Source organism: Epinephelus moara, chromosome 3 (genome assembly GCF_006386435.1).
Source record: "Epinephelus moara isolate mb chromosome 3, YSFRI_EMoa_1.0, whole genome shotgun sequence".
Lineage (NCBI taxonomy): Eukaryota > Metazoa > Chordata > Actinopteri > Perciformes > Serranidae > Epinephelus > Epinephelus moara.
In genome coordinates this window covers 26,364,779-26,391,019 of record NC_065508.1, presented here as the reverse complement: position 1 = coordinate 26,391,019, position 26,241 = coordinate 26,364,779, and the positions used below count along the sequence as shown (strand labels likewise).

Sequence of the window (26,241 nt, the reverse complement as noted above, 5' to 3'; positions counted from 1 at the left end):
GTTTTGGACTACGATGTGATGATGATGGAGCAAAACCTAGATCGAGAGGAAGCTTCCAGTGATAATCCTTGTATACATCTTTGGCTTAGTCGCAGAAAATAATAAATCCAAAAAATAAATAAACAAATCAAAACCTATATGAGTGGACCATGTGGGAATTTAATTTGAAAGCACAGACACAGGAAGTGTCCACGCTCAGCAGTCAGACAGGAGTCAGGTTAATTTCCAGGGCTGGTACCTGCGGTTATTCCACAGGCTAGTTAATAACATGTCGGGCAGGAAATCCAAAGTGTGGGATCATTTTGAGAAGGTGAAGGACGAACCCAAGGTGATATGTAAACTCATCTTCATTGATCGACTACAAACATGACGTATCATCTGAAACATGGAAGTAGCTACATGCCCATTAGCCCACAGCGTCATTAACAGGCGGCTCGCTCAGTGTGTGTCAAACCATTGTGTTGCCCCGCCCAAAATATATCATTCAATAATTAAATTAATATCATAAACACGCAGGTGACTCGTCGACTAATGGCCCTAAATGACGACTATTGGTTGACTAGGACAATTCTTAGTCAGGGGCAACCCTGACAAAGAGCAACTTGTACTTTAAATAATTCACTAACTAGGTACGTTTTTACTTAGACTTGATTGAGCCATTTTTATGGGAACAATTGTACTTTTATTTGAGTACATAAGGATGATGTTAAGATACATTAGTATCTTTATTGACAAATGCATCAATAAGCTGCTATGAGGTTGGTGTCAAGGTTTTATCAACAGACTATGAAGAATAAAGTTGATCGAATGTGTTTACTTTTCCTTTTGTTGAGGTAGTTGGAAGTTCAAATTCTGACTCCGGTTACAAAAAGTGAACAGCTGCTGCCACTACTTTGATTGGTTTGGGTCTTAACCTTTAGATGTTAGAAGTTTGGGTTTATTATTAGGGGATTTCTCCAACTGAAATGTGAGGAATGACTATTAATAAACCACTCCTGCAGGGGGGAATTTATCCTGGTTTTTGCTTGGAGCTTATTGAGTTATTGAGGCTTAATTAATATCCCGCAAATCTCCAAATTTCAGTCTGTAAGAGCTTCGGCTAAGATTACAACAATCATATTTACAGTGTGTTTCATCATCGTTGCTGAGGTAGTCGGTAATATTCTCCTTGCGTTTCCATTCTTTCCTGCTGCCTCGCCTACGAGCAGCGAAACACTTAACTTTCCTCAAGCTTTGTCAAGTGCAAATAATCATTTATTCTCTAACCCTGAATACTGTGTTGACAGCCGAGGAGAGGAGAGCGGTGCAGGGACCAGAGAGCTGAGCTGGGCCTCGTGCATCCACAGCTCTGTTTCCATAGGCAGAGGGTCAAAGTCAGAAATTTAACACTGCCAAATATTTTTCACTGTAACAGCTATTATGGTCCTTCTGAGACACAGCTCTAATGTCAGAGAATATAAAAACAAATATTGATGTTCTGAGAAAAGAGGGAACAATGGCAGAGCTGTGGAGGGACTGAGGAAGACCGAAAATACAACTTGTAAATGAATAGCCACTACTGGTTGTTTGTTTGTAACACACCAAATTGACACTTGAATCATTAAATATTATGTCCTGTCATGTCAACCCATTTAAAAACCCATTTTTTTCATTTTATATTATGCTAATTAAAACAAATGAAAGCTTGTGACTGCTCCTGGATGTACAGGACGTACCCAGATAAAGCTCTTTTATTTCAGTTTGATGGGTTTTTGTCATTTATATGCTAATAAAATGAAGACAATTTGGATGCATTTGCAATGAGAGAACAAATTGCATACATTTACTGTAAATTCAATCATTGCTTTTATTCCAGCACTACAGAAGCCAACTGAATAGATTGCTCATTAAATGCTATTTCGTAGTTAATCATGGTAAATGGTATTGTTATTATAGAATTTAAAGGAGCAGTGTTTTATTTCTTAGTGAATCCAAATTTAACCAGGTGAGTCCGACCAGTCCAACCATCTCTTTTGCAAGGGAGACCATGTCAAAACAATGAATAAGAAAAAGCTAGAGACAAACAACAATAACCACGATAAAAAACAGAAGATAAACAGCAACATGTAGAAATATTGAACCACCCATGCACAATGACAAGCACCAAGCAATTAATTCACCCTCATACTTATGAGAGCTCTAAAATCACAAACAGACCAACTCTCTTAGTTTATCTTTTTTGAAGGTTATCCTGAGTGAGTGGAGCAGAGACCTTTCTTTCAAACCTCAATCTGTGCACTAAGAACAGACAATAAGACTGGATCTTGAGATCTCAGACTGTAGCAACAGTCAGATCTCTGTTCAATCAAGGTGCAAATGTATGAAAGGAGTCAACTCAGTGTGGCTTTATGAGTGAAAAAATACCAATGAATGAGCCTACAACAGGTCAAAGATGGCCAACCAGCCTTCAAATAAAGTGTGCAGTGACGAGAGAGGGCTTTACAGTTTGTAACAGTGTGTAGGATTCATAGGATTTAGTGGCATGTAGTGGTGAGGATTGTAGATAGCACCCAGCTTAAACTACCACCATGTGCCAAGCGTGAACTCCGAGTTAAGATCTCTTCAGTCAGTACGTTTCATGCTCAGTTAAGTCGAGATGTGGTTATGGCTGGACTAGGCTATTTAATTGGACTACTTTCCTTGTCCCAGTATACAAGCTCAGGAGGGGAATTGATTTATTGACTGAAGTATGTCTGACTCTGCTATGATAGTTGGTGATATGCCCCCTTTCAGCTTGTTAGTATTGGACCTTTTTCCAGTTGACCAATTACGTCACAGACCAAACAATCAACTAACAAGTTAGCTACGGTTAGCTAGCGGCAAACTGGTACCATGGTGGACAACTTTACAGCTCTGTACATTTCGTCCGTCTAAAACTGCATGCTTCTGGATGTAGAGTTTGCCATGTTGTTACCGGCTTCTTCTTCTGTTACACAATTAATGCTATTTGACTCCACGGTCAAATAGCGCATGCGCAGAGCACCTTGGCCAGTTTGGGTCTGATGGACTGTATACATGCAGGAGTAATTTGACTCCCCATGGCCTTATCTGGGTGCGTTAGTCCGACTGAGAAATCCAATTTACAATGATTTAAGTTGGACTATCATGTTTACATGTCTCTTAAAAGTCCGGTTTTAGTCAGACTAACACAATAAATCAATTTTCTCTAATGTCATGTTAATGGACTGGAGTGTTCATCCTTCAAGAGGCTGGTACCAGGAGCCAAATTATCCACAGAGGTCTCTTTCTCTCAAAACAATTAGACCAGGTGGTTAAAACTGGGGAAAACACTGACCAAAGCGGTTTCATGCTGTTTGGCTCGTCACAGACGGGCTGCTAGTCCAGCACCGGTTAATGTGTGCTTACCTTTTTTCTCTAATAACTTAAGACACAGATGTTCAGGAGGTTTTTAGCGGGAGCTGACTTATCAGCAGAGGTCTCCTCCTCTCAGAAACAAAAACAGACTCGGTGATTTAAACTGGAAAAAGCACTGAATAAAGAAGTTTCATGGTAAAAACGAGTGCTTCTCTGACACTATTTGGCACAGCAGGGGTTGGAGCCGAGCTCAGCTTGTCTCTCTGATAACTTCAGATCCAAACATCCAAAGACAGAAATCTTTCATCTGGTTAAAATATATACTTAAAAACAAGACCTAAAAAAGTGTATAATAAAAATTAGCTTTAAACTGAATAAAAAGTCAATATGACAACTTCTGTTGGCGGAAATGATGTCAGTGACCAAATGACATGAACTGTGTCCATAAATAAAATTATAAATTTCTGTGGGTTTGAACATTGTTGGAAACAATGCTTAAACCAGTTTTACATTAAAAAAAACAGTGAATTTCTGATGCTGCTTTTCACTGCTAACTACAGTTGCTGACGCAAATACATGAATGGCCCCATCTAGAGCCAGTGTCTGGTTTGTCCATTCTGGGCTACCGTAGAAACATGGCAGTGCAACATGGCAATCTCTATAGACAGGGACCTGCTCCCTATATAGATATAAATGGCTCATTCTAAGGTCACAAAAACACAATGATCCTTATTCTCAGGTGATTATACACTAAAGAAAACATACTTATTATAATATATTCTATTTCTGCCAGTATATCACCTTAAATCCTACACACTGGACCTTTAATGTTATGAGAACAGAGTTATAGATTTAAATATCCTTCAACTGGCATGTGAAATATTTGGCTTTTAATTACGAGTCGTGAGGATGTTAGATAATGAGCACAAGTTATTATTATTGTGAAGAGGAAACATGCTGTGACTGTAGTCGACATATGTAGAAATGATAAAACTAACTGATGATAGTATTTTGGCCCACATTATAGCCTCAGTTTGCTCTCTGTGTGAGAATAGGAACACCACACTGTAGCGAGGCCTTTTAATATGTGATCCACGACCATTACCTGGTCAAACAGCGCAGGCCTTGTGCTTTTAAAAACACTCTGCTTTGAGTAGCAGTTCATTGCAAATTATTCATACAATCCTGTCCCGAGAGGAAAAAGAGAAATCTCTGGATGTTAAGCCACCACTTCAAAAGGTGAACCGTGCAGCACTGCCACACGTTAACCCTGTCCTCTCCTGTTTTATCTTACCTGACTTTAATTACTGCTGGCACATCACTGGGCTCAGTGAAGGAGAAATTAATGAGAAGGATGAAATATATGATTACATGCTCATTTGGCTCTTTAGGCCTAAAATGAACATAAATGGCAACTCATGCGCTGGAAAGAATTGGAATTACATAACGCTGGCAACACTTACATGCACACCATAATCATATGCTATCCCAAAATGCTGCAATTAATTTTGGGGGTTATATAAAAACCTTTATCTCATTATGCTGCTTTGAATTAGGTTGATTATCAAGACGGTAATGAAGACATCCAGTGCTGTGATAATTGTGCCATTAATGGAGGGCTATTTGGACGTGTAAATCCAACGTTTCTTATGAGCCTGTCCACCGGGGACTTCACAGGATGCAGCATCCACACTGCATAGCTTTGTTTACACGCAGTGCTGCAGCCTTAAGCCTAAGCCTTGGACAAATTGCAGACAATTATGTGTGAGCATAATTATAAAGGAAGATATAAGACTGCAGTTCATGACAGAGGGGAAATGACTAATGTTGGCTGAGGTCTACCAGGAACCGGGCAAATAATTTATTCATCAATAACTCTTGTGTACACGATTGCATGGAGGAAGGAGGAAAATTCTCAGAATGAGCTTCTGCTCTGCTTGTAAACAGCTTGATCATATTTTTTTATCCAAAGGGTATGTTATATGAATATAAACACATTAACACATGGGACATTCAGAGTGGAGGCGGAATGAATTTGGAAGCAAGGAGGCCTACCTGAGGGTGAACTGCTCCACAGTGGAGTTGGGCATCAAGTAGAGGAAGATTTTGAGGGTCTCTCCAGGTTTCAGGGGTTTCTCAGGCAGCCTGAGGAACATGTTCTTATCTAACTGCTTGTCCACCAGCAGCTGCTCCTGACTGGCCTGGTACAGGCTGATGCTCCCGATGCGCAGCAGGGGGTGCTGTGACAGAGGTTCTCCCCTGGAAGCACCACCACCCCTATGACCTGAGCCCTCACTGCACTCCCCGTCCAGATTAGGCCCGTGCAGTGTGTAGTACAGCTCAGCCTGAAGGGTCTCACTGGTCAGCCCATCCAGCAGCCCGTCAGCGGAGCCTTTCCTCCGACCCAGTGGGGCTACATTGGTGTTAAACCAGGACGGAGGCAGCTCCAGCTGGGCCAAGCACTGTGCCAGGTTGCCTTTCATGCGACAGGAGGTTTTAATTTCACGGACATCCCGGAAGGCGTGCAGACGGACGCAGGGCAGCTTGTCCTGAGCCTTGAAGTCATCCCAGTCGCGGCCGGCGATGTAGAAAAACACCTGGACCGTGGGGTTGTTGGAGAAGACCCGCGCCTGGACAATGAAGGCCCGCACCTTCCAGTTGACTGTCAGCTGGCCCGGGATATCCAGCGGACTGGCTGGCTGGAGCAACTCCTTGGACAGGGCTTGGTCCCGGGCAAAAGGCCCGAAGCTTATGTTGATGGCAGGGAGGTCTTTTGTCTGGAAAACCACAAAACTCTCAGAGCGCTGCAGCGGGTGTCCAGTGCTGGGGCCACTGCTGCTCTTGCTGCTGCCGCCAACTGTTTGTCCTGTGATCTGAGCCTCCCGCAAGAAGAAAGCCAGTTGTGCATTGGACATTTTGAAGTTGACGGGAAGGTACACATTGGGTGGTGAAGGACTGGCTGTCATTGCCGAGGAGCTGAGGAGGGCATCTGAGCTGGTTGGAGAGATTTTGCCTGCAAGAGCTGTGAAGAGAGGAAGGAGAAGAGAGAGAGGTTAAAGCTTTATATACTTTCCTTTTTTAAACAGAAGGAATAAAGTAAAGAAAATACGTTACAATATGTGAGGAAGAAAGAGACACGAGGAGGAGGGGTCAGTGAATCAAAATGATGAATGAAGTATGAGCAGGAAGTCACAGAGGTCTGCTCAGTCAGCCGTAAAGAGGCAAAGGGGAGAAGGTCAACACACACTAATCAGATGATAACTGGACATGTAAAGCATCCAGAGCACCGGCATTCCACTGACACATGCTGCTCACATTGTCATTGTCAGTCTGAGATGTAGCGACACATTCAATCAGTGTCTGGCTATTCAACAGTTTGTACTGAAACATAAAACTCTTCCAAATCTTTAAAACAGATACAAACTCACAGGAGACATGAAGCCAAGTCTGAGCTACAGAATAAAACCAGACACTTGTGTTTGTGTTTGAATAGTGCACACACTTCATCACACTGCGCCGCACTTGTTGAGAAAAACAAGTCAACATAGCTTAACACCTAAGTTACGACAGTGGAATCAAAGTAGGGCAAAATCAGCGCAGAACAAACAGAATAAATGTGACATACTTATCAAAATTACCCAGAGCTGAGCACAAAAACATAGTTTCCTGTCCCCATGGTCCAAATCATAGATTAAAAGTCCCATATTCCAAATGGTTTTATCATTGAAATCGCATCCTTTAAATCTGAAAAAAAAAAAAAAAAAGAAAATCAAGAAGATCTTTTTAAATTCCCCAAAAGGAAAGCCTCTTCAGAAGGTTTGATACTCAGTGGGCACTCTGCAGAAGTTTGTCTTCTTTTCTGGGTTTCTCTTTAGAAAAATATCTTTGTCATGAGCTGCAAAAGGAAGAATAAATGAGGGCGTAAAAAGGAGAAGAAAAAAAAAAGCAATATGCTCCGGCAGTTTGTTCACTTGGTCATGTTCTTGTATCTGGCTACAAAGGTTCCACCGAGCTTCTTGAACTTGTGCTTGTCTAATTCCCCGTGGCTTGGGTCTTGGTTGAAGAGTGGTTCAGCCCCGCGCAGCAGCTCTTTCAATCCCAGACTGTGCATGGCTCCAGGACAGACTCTGATAGACAGGCAGAGCCTCCTCCCGGTTGGTGGGCTGTACGGGAACTATAGACAAAGCCTTTGACGCCGCCCCATCTTGCCACACCTAGTCTCTAGTCTATAATCACCATTTTAGCTCCCGGTCAGAGCTAAGACACACAGCCTCTCAGAGGACTCGCCTCACACCACACACACACACACCGACACACATATGGAGGCGAAAGGAATAACACTCTCCAGCTCGATTCATCCTCTCCCTCTGGACGTGTTCAGGCAGACTCTTGTGTGTGTGTGTGTGTGTGTGTGTGTGTGTGTGTGTGTATGTGTATGTGTGTGTGTGTGAGGTGGGGCGGGGGATGGATGTATTGCTTGAATGCCTCCAGGCAGAGAGGGAGAGAGTAAGAGAGTGAGAAGGGGAGAGGGAGGGATTAGGTAAAGATTATTGATGAATTAGCCTAGCTCTCCTTCCCCTTCTCCTCCTCCTCCTCCTCCTTTTCCTCCCCCCTCCTCCTCCCCCCCCTTTCGTCTGCTTTAGCCCCATGAGAAATCCATGAGAATGAGGGGATACCGGCCGGAGGGGGGAGGGGTATCTGGACTGCCTCCCTGCTTCTCTCACATGTGCCTGGAATTCCCATAATAAAAGCGAGAGGGATCCATGGATGTGTCTGTGTGTGTGTGTGGGCCCCATAAACTGAATGGCAAACAGTGCGGGCAACAAAAGATGAAGCCGCAGCCGGGGAAACATCCCGCACTTACAAATGAGCAGTCGTAGCCATAGAGAAGGCTGGAGGAACTATAATGATGAGAGAGGCTACTTAGAGGCTGTCTAGTCTTTATCGACCAAAAGCTCTCTACCTCGCAGGAATGTGTGTGTGTGTGTGTGTGTGTGTGTGTGTGTTTGGAAAGTAGAGCTGCTCTCGCCTTGATCAACATTAAAAGCGACAAACATGCACAGCATTCCACAAGCTTCCTTAAGGGCTCCTCCACCAGAGCGCCATCTGCCTCACTCTCTCCCGGATCCAAACGTGGAGCCACTGTTCAAATCTCCCACCATTACTGTATATTTTACCGGTCGCATGACAACATAGCAACACTGCGAGACTCTGCTGCCAATCCTCGCCTCAGGAAAGAGGAGAATATGGGCCTCACGTAGACGGATATACACCGAGCATGTCTGCCAATGTTAATACCAAAGCTGTATTTTATTGCTGTGTTTAAAAAGTTAGAAGATATTGCAGGAGCATTACAGACCACGTCTCCTTCACTGTGTCTCGAGGCAGCAGTTGCCTACAGCTCAGAGGAAACCTGAATGTCAAAACCTGCTGGGACTTTTAAAAGTGAATGTATAACGTTTCCCCCTGCCTCCCAAACTACTGTTGAGGTGTCCTTGAGCAAGGCTCTTAAAGAAATGTCTCCATGTGTTCCACAAGCACCTGCTGCTGGCCAAACAGCCCAAAACAAAATGGTTTCCAGCTTGCTGCTGTTTTTTTTTAATGGTAATTTAGTTTTGAAAGCAGTTTGCCTCTGACTCGACTGCTTCCCTCCCCTGCATCTGTTCATTTAAACACAGGGAGGCTGCGGGGCCACATCAGGGAACTTAAGGTAAAACTGTGGCTCCACAACAGCTTGCTGGCATTATCTGAGCGCGTGCGAGACAATAACGGCGCAATATGTGGCTGTTTGCATCATCAGTGATGTGCAATATAATCTAGCTGTTGGATCAACTCAAACAGGGTGCAGCAGGAGCAGAGAGTAAGTGAAGTGTGAGATGCAGTTTGGCGACGTGAAGCAATTACCCCAGGAAATTGGTAAAATACACAAAAATAACTCAAATTCAAAGGGACAGGATCTCTCTCCACACAGGACTGATTGTGACTTCTCTCATTTTTACTTTTTTTTCGTACAATAATCCCGGCTTGATACAAGATATCATCTCAGTCTTTATTGAAATAAGATGAAAATCCTCCAAACACGATCAAAACAGTTTACACTATGCTGGTTATGGAGATGTGTTTTTAGATGTGTTGCTGCCTTTGGCTGTGACTCTCTGAACATCAGAACAAATGTTTTACAAAAGTCAATATTCATTATTTTTTAACAAATTATAGGAGATTTCCAGAATCTCTTTTCTTTTCAAAATCTCAATATCAACATACTCTGGAGCGCTGTCTCTGAGGAAAAGTCATATCACATTGATTTCCTCTCCATCTGCTATGATAAATGTGTATTAAATAGCCCTGCTGTCTTCGTGGTCTTTTTATATTATAATGACAGCAACAAAGATATATTCTGTAACTGTGTTCTATCAGAGACATATGATTTGTCACTTACTGTCTTGTTGTAATATAAAATTACTGTTTATTTAAATGGCATCTGGTGGCTTTAGTGATTGTGATTTTGGGGCTGTTTCTGAGGATCTTACTCTTTATCAAAAATCTCTGTAGTGATCCTTCCCAAAATGTTGACAGACACTGAGAATAATAATCTGAGCCTGTCAGTAGCCAAAACAAACACTTTTAGTGGAAATACTGTACACGGAGGATGCCTAAGCTCTGAGTGGTTACACAGCAGCCTGTTTTGCAGTTGTCTTGCTCAATACTGGACCAGTTTCAGAAATTGCTGTTCCTATTAGTCATAAAACATGAAAAAAACAGGGCCAAGGGTGAAACATACCAAAGTTACCCTTTAAAGGAGCAGTGTGTAGAAGATTGCAACCAGCTGAAACTTTAACTCCCAGCTAGGAGTCTTTCAGTGTTTGATGTTAAGGAGATTTTTACCGGGAGCTGAATTATCTGCAGAGGTCTCTTCCTCTTCGAAACAAACAAACCAGATGATTAAAAATGCTAAAAACACTGAATAAAGCAGTTTCACATTACAAATTAATGTTTCTCTGACTCTGTTCGGCTTGTCGCAGACAGGCCACTAGCCCAGCCCTGCTAATGCGTGCTCCCCTTTTTCTCTGATAACTTAAGATCCAGATGTTCAGGAGGTTTTTACCAGGAGCTGAATTATCCACAGATCCCTTCTTCCCTTACAGAAATAATGATTTAAAGTGGTAAAAACATGGAATAAATCAGTTTCACCTTAAAAATCTGGGGACAGTTGCAGAAAGCACCTAACGTTTGTTCCTCAAGTATGACACTGAAGACTTGGGGTGTGTTCACACTCGGTCCTTTTCAGCCCTCGAAGCACACTCAAAGCTGTGACTCAGCATTTTTTGCACATATGTGAACACCCTAAAAGAACTCAGAGCAAACCAAACTCAGACCACCTCCTGAGGTTCAGTTCGCTTCAAGTCCACCAGTGTGGTTCGCTTAACCTGTGCACTGTGAACACAAAGCGCTGCAGATTAGCTTTGCTCTTTGCCATTGTATTGAGCCCTCCAGATCACATGCTGTTGCACTGGGGTGCCTGGAAAAACGGATGAAATCACGTCAACCCGAAACGCTTGCAAGGACACAGGACGAGGAATAGTTTGGTCTATGAAAGATACTGCGAGTCTCCAGATATGGAATGTAGAATACATCAAACAGCAAACCAAGCCAACATCACGTAGTTACAACAGCTGCTTATTTGGGGGTGGTATTGCCCGAAGCGACCACTGACCAGGAAGAAAAAAAGCATGGGGAAGAAGAAAACCCAGCTTATCGATTGGCCACAAGCAACTGCGATATATATAGTCCTCTGATAGTCCTCAATAAGCGCCTGCACATCCTCACTACTCCACGTCTGCCCACAAGACCATTTCTAACTTTTTCTTTGTTTACCTCTGCTACTCCCGGTTTGCGCTGTTGGCTTTGTTTTTTTTTCTACCCAAAATGCACTGCGCTCTACGTCACTTCCTTTCTTTGGTTCACTTCCTCAATTTTTGCTGGATAGTCCGTTTGCATTTCCCACTGTAAGCGAGCCCCACCAGGGTTCACTTGCAAGTGAACCGCGACCCCCAGTTTTCAAGCAGAACAGGGTTCGCTCGATGGGCCGCACCACAGTTCAGGCTCACTCCAAACAAACCTAACTATCCGTGGAAGCAGATCAGGGTTCATTTAAAGCAGACTAAATGGCCCCAGTGTGAATGCGTCCTAAGAGGACTGAGTTCAGTTTGTTTTAAAAAGGACTACATGTGGAAACACCTTCCCTGAAATACCTTGCTAATAACTGCCTGGAAAAATCCCATTGAATAAAATTGCAGAGCAATCATTAACTGTAAAGGGGCTGGAGGAGCGCAGCTTTGGAAAGTTGAGTGTCTCAGCCCCAGATGGTCACAATCATAAACTGACTTCTGGTAAAATTTAAAGTGCAAAATCAGTTTCATTAAGTGAGTCCATTGGGTTCTCCTGGTTGTATAACACTCTTCTTGTGATGCCTTAATTTTTCTCATTCATCTCTATAAACTAAACAATGTTGCGGTTGCGATAGAGTCAGAGGTACATTATGTTTTTGTCCTAATTGTGTTTACCAAGGCTCTTTGTGCAACGGTGGAACAAACTTTAAGACATTCCTTAAGTATAAGACAAAGATAGGGAGAAAAACTTAAATCCCTCTGTAAACATTTTAAGAAAACCTTAAGGAGAACACTTGAGGATGTTTTGTGCAACCAAATTTTGTTCAAGGATACCTTAACTCGGACTTTAAGAAGAATGTTAACTTAAGGTGCTTTGTGCAACCGGCCCCTGTGTCTTTCTAACATTGAGCGTCCCGTTGCAGAGGGGCTGCTAACTACGGTGGCCGTCATGAAAACACAAAAACGCTTATGGCCCTGTCTAGAGCCAGTGTTTGGTGTATCTGTTTTGGGTTACTGTAGAAACATGGCGGTGCAACATGGAGGACATTTATAAGATTTAAACAGCTCATTCTAAGGGAATGAAAACACTATGATTCTTATTTTCAGGTGATTATAAACTAAGAAAACATATTTTATAAAATCATAAATAAGGTGTAGCCTTCAATGCTGGAGTGGAACAGGTCAGTGGCTGATAGCAGGAGACTGTGGATGTTGTTGGAACAAAGTACTTTGCTAAAGTATATTGTGCCAATAGCACAATGGTCTGTTGCCTCTGAGAACCTCGTGGGGACTGTAAACCAACATTGACACAGATACTTTCACGTTACGCCTGAAGGTCACCCGACTCCCGCTCAGGAGTCACCTAATCCCTTTTAAATCCAATGAAACTGTACAATGACAATACACGCATTGAATGCCATCAAACAAAACAAATCTTTGCCCCTTCCTCTCAACCCCGAGGCCTTCTGGTGTCATTTGAGAAGGTGATTACAGCCTACGATGCATCAGGGTGCTCTTGTCTCATTTCTCTCTAACAACATCACTGGGTAGGTGGGTTTGAAGGGGAGCCTGGACACAGATGGGCTTCCAGTGTGAAACCCTATCGCCTTCCTCTTCCACTTGATGTCCTATTAGACCTCGGGCCAAATTGAATTGAATTCTCTTCCTGTTGTGCTCCCATTACGTGAAACATCTGCTCTGTGTGTATGTGTGTGTGTGTGTGTAGCAGGGGAATGAGTGGGTGTCTAGTCTGCAGGCACTTTGTATTCATCAGATTACTTTGTCTGATGTCAATTAATGAAAGTATCGGGCCACTTTAAGGCTGAGGCCACTTCTACTGTTATGCCAATAACAGTCTGCAAAGACAGACGCTTTAGATAAGAAAACAGCAAATGTTTCCAACCACAATGCTGCTGATTTATCCTGGTGGAGAATTTAATCATCAATCCACTTCTTGGAGTTTTCTTGTGTTTTAGAAGTAGATTAACTTTGATGCACGTCCACAACAAGCTTCTTTTTCTCAGTTGCTAAATGCAGAAAAGCTTGCGTGCGACAAATAAGCTTTCCTTCTCAAAGGTAGGAGGTTAATGCCTAACTTCAGTGGGCCTAAACACAGATTTTAGCTGGATTTAGTCTAAATTAAAAAACATTTATCTCTGTAAAAACTGAGCTTTTTTTAACTTTTATTTCACAGATAAGAAATGAGAAATTGTGAAAACAATAAAGTCCCCACAAAATAGCATTTTAAGTCTTGTGTGTGATTTATCCTGGCTTCATATGAGTAGGGGAAAGTCTGCTAGCTGCTCCGCTAATTTAAACAACAAGAAATGTCCTAGGCAATGTTAGCATGTTGGATATGTGGTTAAATGTGTCTAGTATAAGACAAGTCTTTCGTTGGTAACCCTAATGAGTTATAATAGAGCAAAAATTGGTATTGTTACCTTTGTTAAATGTTTCCGTTGTTCCTAGCTTCACGATGGAGGGAAACACTGCTAACCACTCGGCTAATTAATGCAATGTAAATGTGATACGCTTATGCTAATGACATTAGCATGATGTATTTGTGGGGAAAATGTACCTAGCAAAGGACAACTGTTTTGTTTGTGAACCTTCAGAGTGATAATGGAGCCAAAATTTGTACTTTACCTTCGTTAAATGTTTCTGTTGTTCCTAGCTTCGTGAGTAGAGGGAAACACTGCTAACCACTAGGCTGATTTATACAAAGTAAACATGATAGGCTTATGATAATACCATTAGCATGTTGTAGTAGTGGGGAAAGAATGCCTAGCAAAGGACAACTGTTTTGTCTGTGAACCCTGTGAGTCATGAAAGTTGTGCTTGGGTTTAATACTGTCCCTATTAAGCCCGTGGATGTATTAAGAGACATGGATACAGCACTGGAAGCAGGGCCCCATTCATTTGTATGAAAGTTGCTCTGTGGCACATGAAGCCAAAAAGTTCAATTTCCACGTCTGCACTATGGGCCCCCATACAGCAAGTGCACGACAGACTCACGGCCACTGAGCACAGCCGAGTGTGGCCAAGCGTGACAGTGGCCAGCTTCCTCTAGCCAAGTAGCTAACCTCTGGTTTAGTGCTACGCTAACTTTAAGAGTGTAAAAATGATTTAATCTTGCAGCTCCTATAGACTTTTAAAATGTTCAGACCGAACTGATCAAATCCTGACAGCAAAATGAGTAATTTCATAAAAATCTTTCTCAGTGTAAGTCTATGGGAAGAAGTCTTTTGGGTCCCATTGGATCACCTGACGTATCTGGTCATTGTGAAACAAACTTTGGCCACTGTATAAATTGGTTTTAAAGCCCAGCAATGTTCCTGGCAGCTTGATTAAGCCATGTTTTATGTGTTTTAGGTGAATCACTCAAACTTTACTGCACTTCACAGAAACTCAATAAAGTGGCACAGAAAGCCCACCACCAACCACTGTTTTAGAGGGGTAACTGCAGCGCATCACAGACACACAACAGCACAAGTATACACACAGCTATAAATCAGCCTTTAGGCCCTACTACCATCGGGCAAAATATCTGGAAAAGCCTATATTCCTGGGATAAGGGAACCAGACGCACCTTTCAACCCAAACAGTCCACTTAAACACAACAATCTTCTTCATGTTACCCAGGTATGCTGCATGTTCTACATAATCATATTTACAAGGATCTGGAATTATCTGTTTAATCTCATCAAAAGCATTCAGCAGACTGAGGCTAAAAAGCTGTGTTCCATAGATACAGTAAATGAAACACTTCACTGTACGTCTTGCTGTCCATACAAAAGCTGTCAAACATAAAAGCCGGCTGCCAAGTCAAGGAGAAATATATGGAGAGGATGTTATGAGGAGGGCAGACATTTGATCTTGAGGAAGAGAAGTGCATAAATGTCTCTTCAAGTAAAAGGTCAGGAAAAATTGTTGAGAGGGTTTAGAGAGAGAGAGACAGAGCATCCTTACAGCATTACTAATGTTCCAGCGCCAAGGGTTTCCCTATCGATCTTTATCTTACCCTTCACTCCTTCCCTTCTTTTACTCACTACACTGCTATTACATTTGGAATGGTGAAATAATACCTCTCGACTCGCTCGACAAAATACTTATCGCTCTGCATTACACTGTGAGATTACACTTAACAAACACAGTTATTGCACTTTTTCTTGTCAACTTTTAATTTCCCTATCCTTTATTCAGATTCCACTTTTGCTGAGACTTGTATGCAAATAAAGGCCCATAATCTAAAATGGTTCACATTATCATTCAATTAGCTATGAATGCAACACAAAGTGCAGATGAAAAGACATGTTAGCCCGAGGATGAAGGCTGTATTAGCACTTGAAACACTGGTGGAGTTAGTCCTATTTTTTGCCCCTCTCCAAGGAATGTCTATTTCCATCTCAGTCAGACCTGGATTACCTTTACAAATGGACTGCAGATGGATTATCTCAAACTGTGTGGCTTTATATTCCATCAGTTTTCATCTGTATGCACAGGGAAATTACATTCGAGTTTCAGTCACGCTAGGAAGGGTTTGTCCAGCCCCTGTATTTGCATGAAATCAGATCACTTTGGTGATTTAGAGTAAAGTAGATCAAATCATTCTACAGGCTACTTGTCATATATTTTGCTATGTTATACGCCCCCTGAGGCGTGCAAACACGCCTAACACATTTCCGTCAGATTAAACAGATGTAAGATGTGAATCAGTATGTCAGTAATCACATCATGACATCACAATGAAGCAGAAACACAGATGCGAGGGCCGGTTAAGGCCGTCGTCCACTGCTGCAGCATGTGTGCCTTCTGGCTTCATGGCGGTCACATCATGAAATGTCCACCAGCGGTGTTTACAATGTAGACACAATGTAGAGAAGCACAGCCTGAAGTTTGTGTTTCTCATTTATCACATTTATGGGTAAGCAATGCATCAATCGCATCATGTTTTGGTTTTTATACAGCTAAACTGCTCTCCGATTGGTCTTTTCAGTTTATGTGTAGCCGCAGATTTGACAAGACAAATAAACAAGGCCAGAGAGCTGCCAAAACCACAGAAATAAAAGCCAGATGCAGCCTATCATTCATTCAGTCATTCACTGATATCAGCCATGAAATGGATTCAAAGCTCAGCCCAGGTGCCTGAGTAAAATATTGGCATTTTAAGTTTCTGCAAACCCCAGATATGTTACCTTTGCACTTTTCATACGTATCATAACAAAACTTTAAAGTGACGTTCAGACGTTCAGACATGGACATAAGCAGGATGGTGTGAAATCAAGGTGAGACGACTGCCAAGCAGCGGACGACTGTTTGAGACAAACAAAAGTCGGTTGGGACATTGTGAGCTGTGTTTGTATTGACAAAACTGACTATTCTAAGCCAAAACATGATCTTTTCCGAAACCTAATCAAGTAGTTTTTGTGCCTAATCATAACCACACATTAACCGTACTATTGTCACAACATTAAATTGAAAACTGAAATGTAAAGATACTTAAGTTTCAACACATCCACTACACATGAAAAGTACAAACGTGACATCTGGCCACTGGGTTACAGAGCAACATCCCTTGGACGTTGATTCTTAAACAGCACAAGGAAACTTCGCAGGTTGGTGACTCCACAGATATTTAACACATTCTCCCTCTGACCTTGTCACATATTGACATTTTGGTCATGGACTTTCCGTGTCCAGATACAACGTGAAAGGTACCCTGGGTGTGTTGGTTGTTGGTGTTCTGGGACGCTGTGTCAAGTTCTGCCTGTTACCTGCATTGTCTTCTTTCAAAATAGACTTCTGTTTACATGGGAAATTTACTGTTTACATACAGTCTCTTTCAAAATAAACGCACTACATTGGTACAACAACGCAAACTGATGCAAACGCAAATTTTTCCTTTAACAACTAATGCATGTGGGTTTAGGAGAAAAGAACAGGATTTGGCTTTAGAATCTTCCGAGACACAAACACTGTTTGCTGGGTGAAATTTGGTGGTTGTTGGACCCATCCACCAGCCCTATCACCCACTCTACTTGGACTTTCACCCCCCTAACTATTATTCTTGTCCTGACACGTTTCCCCATGACGCCACTGGCTGCAGCTGCCTTTCATGGCGACGTTCAAGAACAGCTTTTTTTGTCGGTGTCTGACACCAAAAGTCACTGCCCGAGCGCGAGATTTTGATGACTTCGGGGTGAGACTGGATTGAAATGTTCCCAATTCACATGAGGACCAACATCCGATCCTCATTTGAAGACACAGCCAAATAAAAAAATACTGTTAACTATAAATTTTTTAGGGTTTACCTGATCAAATACGATTTATATGATTTTACAGCAAAATCCCTTTTCCATTCTTGTAAAATGTAATCATATTTTTGATGACTCATCTTGAACTTGGGGGTGGATACATAAACATAACCAGTAAAATGAGATGGGAACTGCCCATTGGTTCGACATCCCATTGTTCCGACCATATTAAACCCATTGTTCCTAAGTCCGTTCCGAAATCATCATGATGCCCTGTGGTTAAGGTCTGGTTAGGTTTAGGCACAAAAACCACTTGGTTAGGGTCAGGAAAAGATCATGGTGTGGGTTAAAATGAAAAAGAAAGTGACAAACACATAAGCCGTGAGCCTGCTCCGCCTCAAGCCGGTCGCGGCGCACCATATGCCCGCCGCGAGCCGTTCAGCACTGCGGACAGTCGGACTAATGGGATGTCGAACCAATGGGCTGTCGAACCAATGACATGGACCCAATGAGATTTGGTCGACTGGCCCATCACATCAAACCACACTTGGCTGTTAGTTCGGAGGATGTGCTAGCTAGCAGAGCAATGTCATAGTAAGAGGTGTGTCAAACATTGTTAACATTTCCAAAAGAGCATGAATATGTGCCAATGTAGTCATTTCTGTTTAATTATCTTTAACATGGACCCACTCTGCAAGCGAAGGGAGTGTGCTGATTCTGTTAGACCTGGAAATTTGTCACAATACTGAAGCTAGAGATGCTTTAACTTCCTAAGTTCTATGTTGTTGGCAACTGGACTTGCTTGAGTTGATTACCACATAGCACGTAGGATAACCATGACCTGGATGACTGAGAACCTTCACCAATATGCTTTAATTTCCCTTTCACGGTGACTTTAAGTCTGCAATATAAAATCAAGTGATATTTTAAAAAAACATGCTATCACATCTCTTTTCCTTCAACATAACCGAAAGTATCTTGAGATCACTAAGGTGGATTTGTAATCAAGTAGAAGCTTCTAATTGCTCTTTATTGGAAAAAAATGACGTGTCTGTCTGTCGTGGATTAATCAACAATACATAATTTGGAATTACTGGAAAAATACATGGTGGTAAACATGTTTTTTTATGTTATCTATTCATGTCTCTTCCTGAAAAATAACCTCTGTGTCTCCACAGAATTAATATACTATTATCTGTTGTTCACTTAATAATCACCTTGCTTTTAAAAACAAATCCCTCATGGAAATCCTTCATTAATATTCTCCCCCGATCTTCCGACAAACATTGCTTGACCTTTAAAACTAATTGGCTTTTAATCTTTTGCTTCCTCATATAGAGTACTGTATGTACACATGAGCACGTATATGTAGAGTCTGTTGGTACGCATGCAATATCCTCACCAGTCTTTTGCTCTCATGGAAAAATAGTTTTTGAGAAAAACTTAATGACGATCCAGCAGAGAGACTTTAAGATATTGTAACTGCTCTGAAGACTGGTCTGTGATGTGCCATACAAAAAGATAACAAAAGAAAGGGAAGGGTTAATGATCTACGAGTCCAGCTTCCTCTGGATGTAGTAATCCCTCTGAGGGGTTCTGGAGACAGTTCAAAATCCGCCCTCAATTTTCAATCAATCACTTCCTGTGGACAAGAAATGTCTGACACAAGGATGTAATTTGGGGAATCTACAGGGTCTCAATTAGTGGAGATGGAATGTTTCCTCTGTTAAAGTCTCACTTTGTAATTTAGGCTGATAAGAGCGGTGTATTTCCACATTAAATTCATAGTGCAGCTTTAATGAGGCATAATTTGCAGATTAAAGAGGAAGAATATATAACCAGTGTGACACCATCAGTGGGAAATGGAACATTTCATCATTGATCCTTTATATGCACCCATAAAATCATCCATTATTTATATTATCAGTCACCCTTATCTGGTCCAGCAGAAGCTGTTTGAATGAAGCAACTGAGGCAAAGATAGCATGTGACGGTCTTCTGATTAGAGACCTGCTTAGAACCTATCACTTAGCTATGCCACTCTTCCCAATGAGCAGATAAGAACACAAATGTTTGACATCAAATATTTACCAACCAATTAGTCAAAGGCTGAGCTTTGCAGGGAAGTATTGCAGGATGCATGCAAAGAGGATGCATGTTTCAAGAACTCTTTGAAGGAATACAAAACACCATCACCCACACCTTTGCCTTGTTTTGATCATGAGAGCTAGCATGCCTCGTACAAAGCTAGAGTCAACGTTTGTCGATGGAACAAAGACATCAAACTCTGAACCTTCTGACTAATGATATGATGCTTTGCAGCAGTATGTTTCCAACTGTTGTCAGTGAAATTTAAAGTAATGCATGACGCTCTGATATAAATAAATGTCCACCTCCCTACTTCCAATCATCAGTGATCAGTGCCAAGGGAGGCTGAGGTGAAGTTTCAGAGTCCTCACAACACTTGCGGGGATCCCAGGGGAGAGGGGGTAGCAACACAACTCCACCTAATGGAGGCTTACGGCGCCCCAGATTCAAACGTCATCGCCGTAAGCCTCCATTAGGTGGAATTGTGTTGCTACCCTCTCTCCCCTTGAATCTCCGCAAGTGTTGTGAGGACTCTGAAACTTCACCTCAGCCTCCCTCGGCATATGGGTGAGTAGATAATGGCTGAATTTTCATTTTTGGGTGCACTATCCCTTTAACTTTAATCTTAAGCTGAGTTTTAGCTCCTTAACTACTAATTAAACACATGCTATACAGTTAGGGTTTTTTGGATGCACTTTTCCTGCTTTTCCAGGTAGCCATTGGTTTCCATTCATTTCTATATGGTATGCTTATCAGTCATTGCCCCAGTATGGTTGTGATGGCTGTGCTCACAGCTAAACAGTAGTTACCTGAAGTCACTTCCTGGTTGGAGTTGGGCTTCATACAGAAGGCCATCCTATGGATCGCAGAGAGAGAGAGAGCTTTGACATCATGTATTGGTTTTAGTTATTGTCTATGGAAGTTTTCCCCTTTGCATTTAGGTCTGATCATCCAGTGTACGTTGCCCCGTTGTCTCAGTCTGTTAGAGCTGTTTGTTGAGTGAATGTCTAGCTTTGTTAGCCTTATTTTTCAGTAGAGTTATGTTTTGTTGACCTCTTTTAGGAACCCTATAACTCCAGTCCTGTTACCTTCAGTCATCTGCTTTGAAAAATTAACTTTTGGGGAAATAAACCCACCTTTTTTTAACTTTCCGCAGAGGTCTCCTCCTCTCCAAAACAAATAGACCAGGCAATTTAAACCGATAAAAAACACTGAATAAAGCAGATGCTGTCTGGCATGTCAGATACAGCTGCTAGCTTAGTACTTGCAAATGTGTTCTAAACTTTTTTCTCTGATAACTTAAGATCCAGGGGTTGTATTCACAAAGCTCCCTAGTACTAAGACTTGCTCCTAGTGTTTTCTAAGGAAAATCTTAGAATTGTGATGTTTTCTTAGAACTTCTCCTCAAAGCTAAGACTTAGTCCTTGTAAAGATAAAAATAATTCACAGAGCATCTCAGACCTTTGAATAGTTCCTAAGGTTTCCCATTTCCAACCTAATGCTATAATGCCAGAGATAAAATGATCACAACAGTAAGATATTTGGAAAACTAGAAAAATGCAACAGTGCAGCAGTGATGACTTGAGTCTGTCTCAACCTTCCATCAGCAGAGTGATCACACTAACAGTGACATCACTTTCACAGTCAGCAGTTAATTTCATTCCCACTGGGTGTCCACACCTTGTAGGCTCACAAAAGGGCATGTCTGTGACAACCAATCACATCTGTTAAAAGAATGCATCACACCTAGCGACAGGGTCAACCACACCTCCTCACTAAGGTAAAAGTTTCTGTCCCTTCCTTACTCAGAGTTGCTCTGAGAACTTTCATCTATCACTTCTAAGCTAGGACTCCTAACTAAGAGTTTCTAGGCTAAGTTAGGAGCTCTCAGAGAGGATTTGAAGAATGATAGTGAATACAGTGGTTTTTACTGGGAGACAAATTATCCACAGGTGTCTCTTCCTCTTCCTTCAAAACAAACAGACCAGGTGATGTGAACCCATAAAAGCACTGAATGAAGCAGTTTCGTGATAAAAACCAGTCTGACACTGTTTGGCATGACAGGAGCTGGAAACAAGCTGCTGCTAATGTTTGCTCAGCTTGTTTCTCTGATAACTTCAGATCCAGAGGTCCAAAGACTAAAATCTTTCATACAGTTAAAACATATAGTTAAAAAACCAAGGGTTGTGGCTTAAAACTGGATTTAAAGTCAATACATGACAGCTTCTGGCTGAAAACACTAAGTGGAAATGACGCCAGTGACAGGCAACGGCGACAAAATGACACCTGTGTCCATAACTAAAATAACAAATTTCTGTAGGTTTGAACATTGTTGAAAATGTTTGGGATAATGTCAGTAGCTAACTGAACAAAATATTTAATGGTTGATTTTAGACTTTTCAATGTCAGAAAACTTAAATATAGATTGATTAAAACCGGTGGTTCCCGACTGGTCCAGCCCCGGGGTCCAGATTTCTCCTTAGTCATTAGTTCAAGGTTCACACATTTTAATACACTCAGCGTCATGTCGTCGAGCTAGTTTGTCGTCTCTGTCAAGTAGCTCTGCATTAGTCATTCACTCTACAGCGGGAAATGGCGCTTTGAAATAAAAACTATGTCCCAGAAATAAAGTGTGTTTTTCACAAATTTGACACGTTCTCAAGTCACTTGCGGCCCATTCAGAATGGACCCACAACCCACCAGTTGGGAACCACTGATATAAAGGTTCTGCACAGTGGGACCTCATTACATTAATTGTGGATTTGATTTTTACTGTGGTGGACTTCACAACTCAAGCACATTTTAAGTTTGCGAATAGATTTTCACATTGTACAAAAATGAATGGAAAAGAGTGGGAGCATTAAAATTTCTATCACAAATCCATTATTTATTTATCATTGTATGTTAGACAGTCTTCACACTCTGCATTGACTTTATCCTGTGACTAATGATTGATTTTATTACTTTGCATTTTTAAGCTCATATTCAAAAGGTATTTCCAACTTCTAATTGCAAATGTACAAAAAATGTACAGGTTAAAATAATTATGTAGTATGATGTCTTGTTTCATCCTTCCTTGTTTTGCTTTTCTGTCTGGTTTCTGTTTCTCCTCATCACTGCTGGCACTCTCAGATGAAGGCCTGCATGCCTTAACACTTGCCACACCACTCTCTGAATACATTTGGAAGCTGAAGAGGTCAACAAAGAAGCTTTTAAATTCAAATTCAGTTGGCATGGGATTCACCAACAACTTCATCAAGGACCAGAGAGCTGAACCTCTGTGTGTGAAGTTGAGAGGATAACGGAGTCTAGGAGAGAAGGGGTGCCCTGCAACTATAATCACACACCAGAGCTGACCTATGAAGTTACGGATGCTTAGTATGTGTAGTTGTGCCTCAGCTTCCACCATGGCCCCCTGCCTTCTGTTTCTCTGCTACCAAATGGAGCCTTGTAGGCACAGCCACTGCATGGATTAGTAGTGTATTGATGAAAGGATGCAAATGCCTCGAGGCAGCATGATCTGTGCCTCAATACGATCTGAGGCTGACGCAATCTATAGGGCTCCAGACAACAGGACTTCCCATAGGGGATACTCTGTGTGAGGTAAACTGAGCCTCACAATATTATACAGCTGCTGTTACAAAAGGATTTCCTAAACAAAAGGATTTACTGTATTATTTACTGCATTAAACTCGAAATTCTCTTTCTTGTTTTTTAATTGAATACGTTAATCTGCATGGTGTCTGCATGTTGTCTATCGCCTGTAAGTTCCTTCCTGTACATCACATCTATGTGTCACACGTATGCCGTCTCCCTAATTAAATCATTTATAGTCCAATTATTTTTTTATCGTCTTGTTTTCATTAGTTTTGCTGTTTTGTTGGTTGTTTTAGATTTAATTTTCAATCCTTTAACCCAACTTGTCTCCCCTGCTAAATCCCATTACTTTAACAGAATAGATGCAACGACCTCATTTCCCTATGGCGATCAATAAAGCCACACATCCATGAACCAAAGATAGGGAAAAAAGACCCTAAATGATTTGAATGAAAGAAAATATATCAAGTTACCCCCATAAAAATGAGAGACCGTCTTGCATTACAGTCAATTTACCTCCATTTTATACCATCATTTAGACTGATCCGTCAATGGCTTTACCCTGAGGAGTGCAAGGACAACGCTGATGCATGCAATTCCCGGAGACAAGATAGCTCTCACATTATTTGGCATATCATTCACGGACTGAAGCTATAACTGCATGCAAAGACCCTCGTTTCAAAAAGTCTCAGCTTTGTGACTCTAGTTTTCACTGTACTCCCTGGCAGGGCCTGCTGTCCTGACTTTTATTGTAATCACTGTGAGCCTAAGTAATGCTAAATTATGCTGATTTGTAGGTTATACATTGGCAGTCTCTCATTGTATTTGACCAGATTCAGCAGCACAGCACTAATTGCAGCCCTTTGGGGATAATAAAGCTCTGCTGAACATTGTAACAGGATACACCACTGGACAAAGCTTCTTTTTATTACCATATATGTTTTCAGCCTTCTGGTGTTAGCCATTAATATGTCTTGGAAAGATTAAATGCAAGCTTCCTTATTGGGAAAAAAAGGGTGGGAAAGACAATGCAGAAAAGTGCACTCAGACATGGACAGTTTTTTAACCCCAGAGGAACAGACTGAAGCCCCTCGAGGCAAACGTGTGATTTGTGATGTTGGGCTATATACATAAAATTGACTTGAACTGACTTGGAAAGCAAGGAAGGCTAATTACAAGCTTAACTTAAAAGGAGAAGGTAGGCAATATTTTATATTTTTGATCTTGTCATTAAAGGAGAAGTCCGGTATTTTGCACTTTGAGCCCCATTTCAGGGTTGTTTATGGTGAAATAGAGTGGTTAAGACCAAAATTGTGACGATTGCTCATTTTTGGAGAATTTGGCTTTCCCCTGCCTGGCTTAACACTGTGTGAACCTGTCCTAAAACCACCCTAATCTAAAAAAAAATCGTAGCAAACTGTGTTTTCCATCCACGTTTTGCTATTCATCTCGTTTGTGGAACTATTTTTTCAGCTGCCTCACACCCGTGTGTAAACTTCCGCTTGATCGTTCATTTGACCCTGAAGCGTTATACACTCCAGCCCACTCGATGCCGATAATGCTCCTTTATGTGGGTGTCGCCAACTGGCAGGAAACCATTGCAATGTAATGGGACAAAGAAAAGAAGCAGAAGAAGAAGGCTGGCATTGTGTTCAAAGGCATCATACTGTGAAGGTTATTTACAAGCGAGTAATCCATTGTGCAGTTGTTTAACTTATTACAAAACTTTTTTGTTCGTTCTCGTTTTTCCTCCAGGAGCGCACACAGCACTGTCAAGCCGGCACTTTTGCTGAGCTAAAAAAACTACAATGACTACAACCTTGTCGTAAACAACTCCCTTTCCGTTTCCGGCGACGGATTACTACCAACGGACAATGATGCTTCTATAGAAAACCAATGGATTAGACAAAATGTCAAATAAATCATCACGGAAACCACAGTTTGCTACAATTTTATGTCAGAACATCAACGAACACCACTGACCACTCGGTGAGTTTCATGGCTTTGAAAACGAACGTTTAGGGTGGTTTTAGGACAGGTTCACACATGGCCATAGGCAGCAGTGTTAAACCAGGCAGGGGAAAGCCAAATTCTCCGAAAAGGAGCTATGTCACAATTTTGGTCTTAACCACTCTATTTCATCATAAACAACCCAGAAATGGGGCTCAAAGTGCAAAATACCGGACTTCTCCTTTAAGCCAAGGATTCCAACTGAAGGCGGGAATCTATAAAAACTGGCCACAAATATATATATATATATATATATATATATATATATATGTATATGTGTGTGTAAAAACAAAAAAAACAAAACAAAAAAAAAGGATAAAAAGCTGGGCTCTGTGTTTTTTTTTTTGTTTTTTTATGTTACTCAAACAACAGTAGACAATTTATTGGACATTTTTTTTCAGCCATGGCTCAGGTGTTTGGAAGTGAGGTACAGTGTAGGTACAAGCTGAGCCCGGTCTCACTCGGAAGTCATCGAAAGGTCAAACACCAACCACAAAAAGCAAGGACAATGTACTTCTTACGAGGGCGTGTAATATATGTCAATATCCGCACTCATTTTCAGGCCTAAAATATCTATTTATGATCAGGCCCCACCCACATCCAAATCCAACCCATTTAGAGTACAGATACGAACACAGATAATTCAGTTAGCTGAACAGATACAGATAATGGTGTACTTTCTCACCCCCAGTATTTACAGCAGCAAGATGCTATATGTGCTCGAAATGAACTACAGTGCTCGCGCTCATCAAGACAAAAGAAACATGTCACCTACTGCAACAGTGTCCCTCAATAATGTGTTTGTAATAGTATAACAGCTTAATTAATTTGGTAATACCATATATTCCCCTCAAGAACTGCATGAATTGGAGCATCTGCCATCAAAAATAGCATCTTGAAACTGGATAAAAATGATTACCCAGAATTATCCTTCAACTTTATTTAAGAACATCTCTATAGATTAATGAAAATTGAAAATCTCCTTACAGCAAGTTTCACTATGCAGAGAGCCTCTTGTTTACGACTGTAACATTGCCCTACACCATGCT

General features: G+C 41.5%; 1 protein-coding gene across 3 annotated transcripts in view; it reads right to left on the bottom strand.

The window, feature by feature from the left end:
• Window positions 1-26,241, bottom strand: part of tmem132e (transmembrane protein 132E) — a 544,945-nt gene that overhangs the window by 158,643 nt on the left and 360,061 nt on the right. Inside the window, exons 1-2 of one of the 3 annotated variants that reach the window (XM_050034273.1) lie at window positions 6,993-7,746; window positions 5,410-6,376 (exon numbers count right to left, since the gene is read on the bottom strand). In XM_050034273.1, coding sequence (XP_049890230.1) covers window positions 5,410-6,376; window positions 6,993-7,014 — 989 coding nt within the window. In that variant the 5' untranslated portion in view covers window positions 7,015-7,746. Of the gene's footprint in view, window positions 1-5,409; window positions 6,377-6,979; window positions 7,747-26,241 lie in introns of those variants that run through there. The other 2 variants (XM_050034256.1, XM_050034264.1) reach the window with 2 other exon arrangements.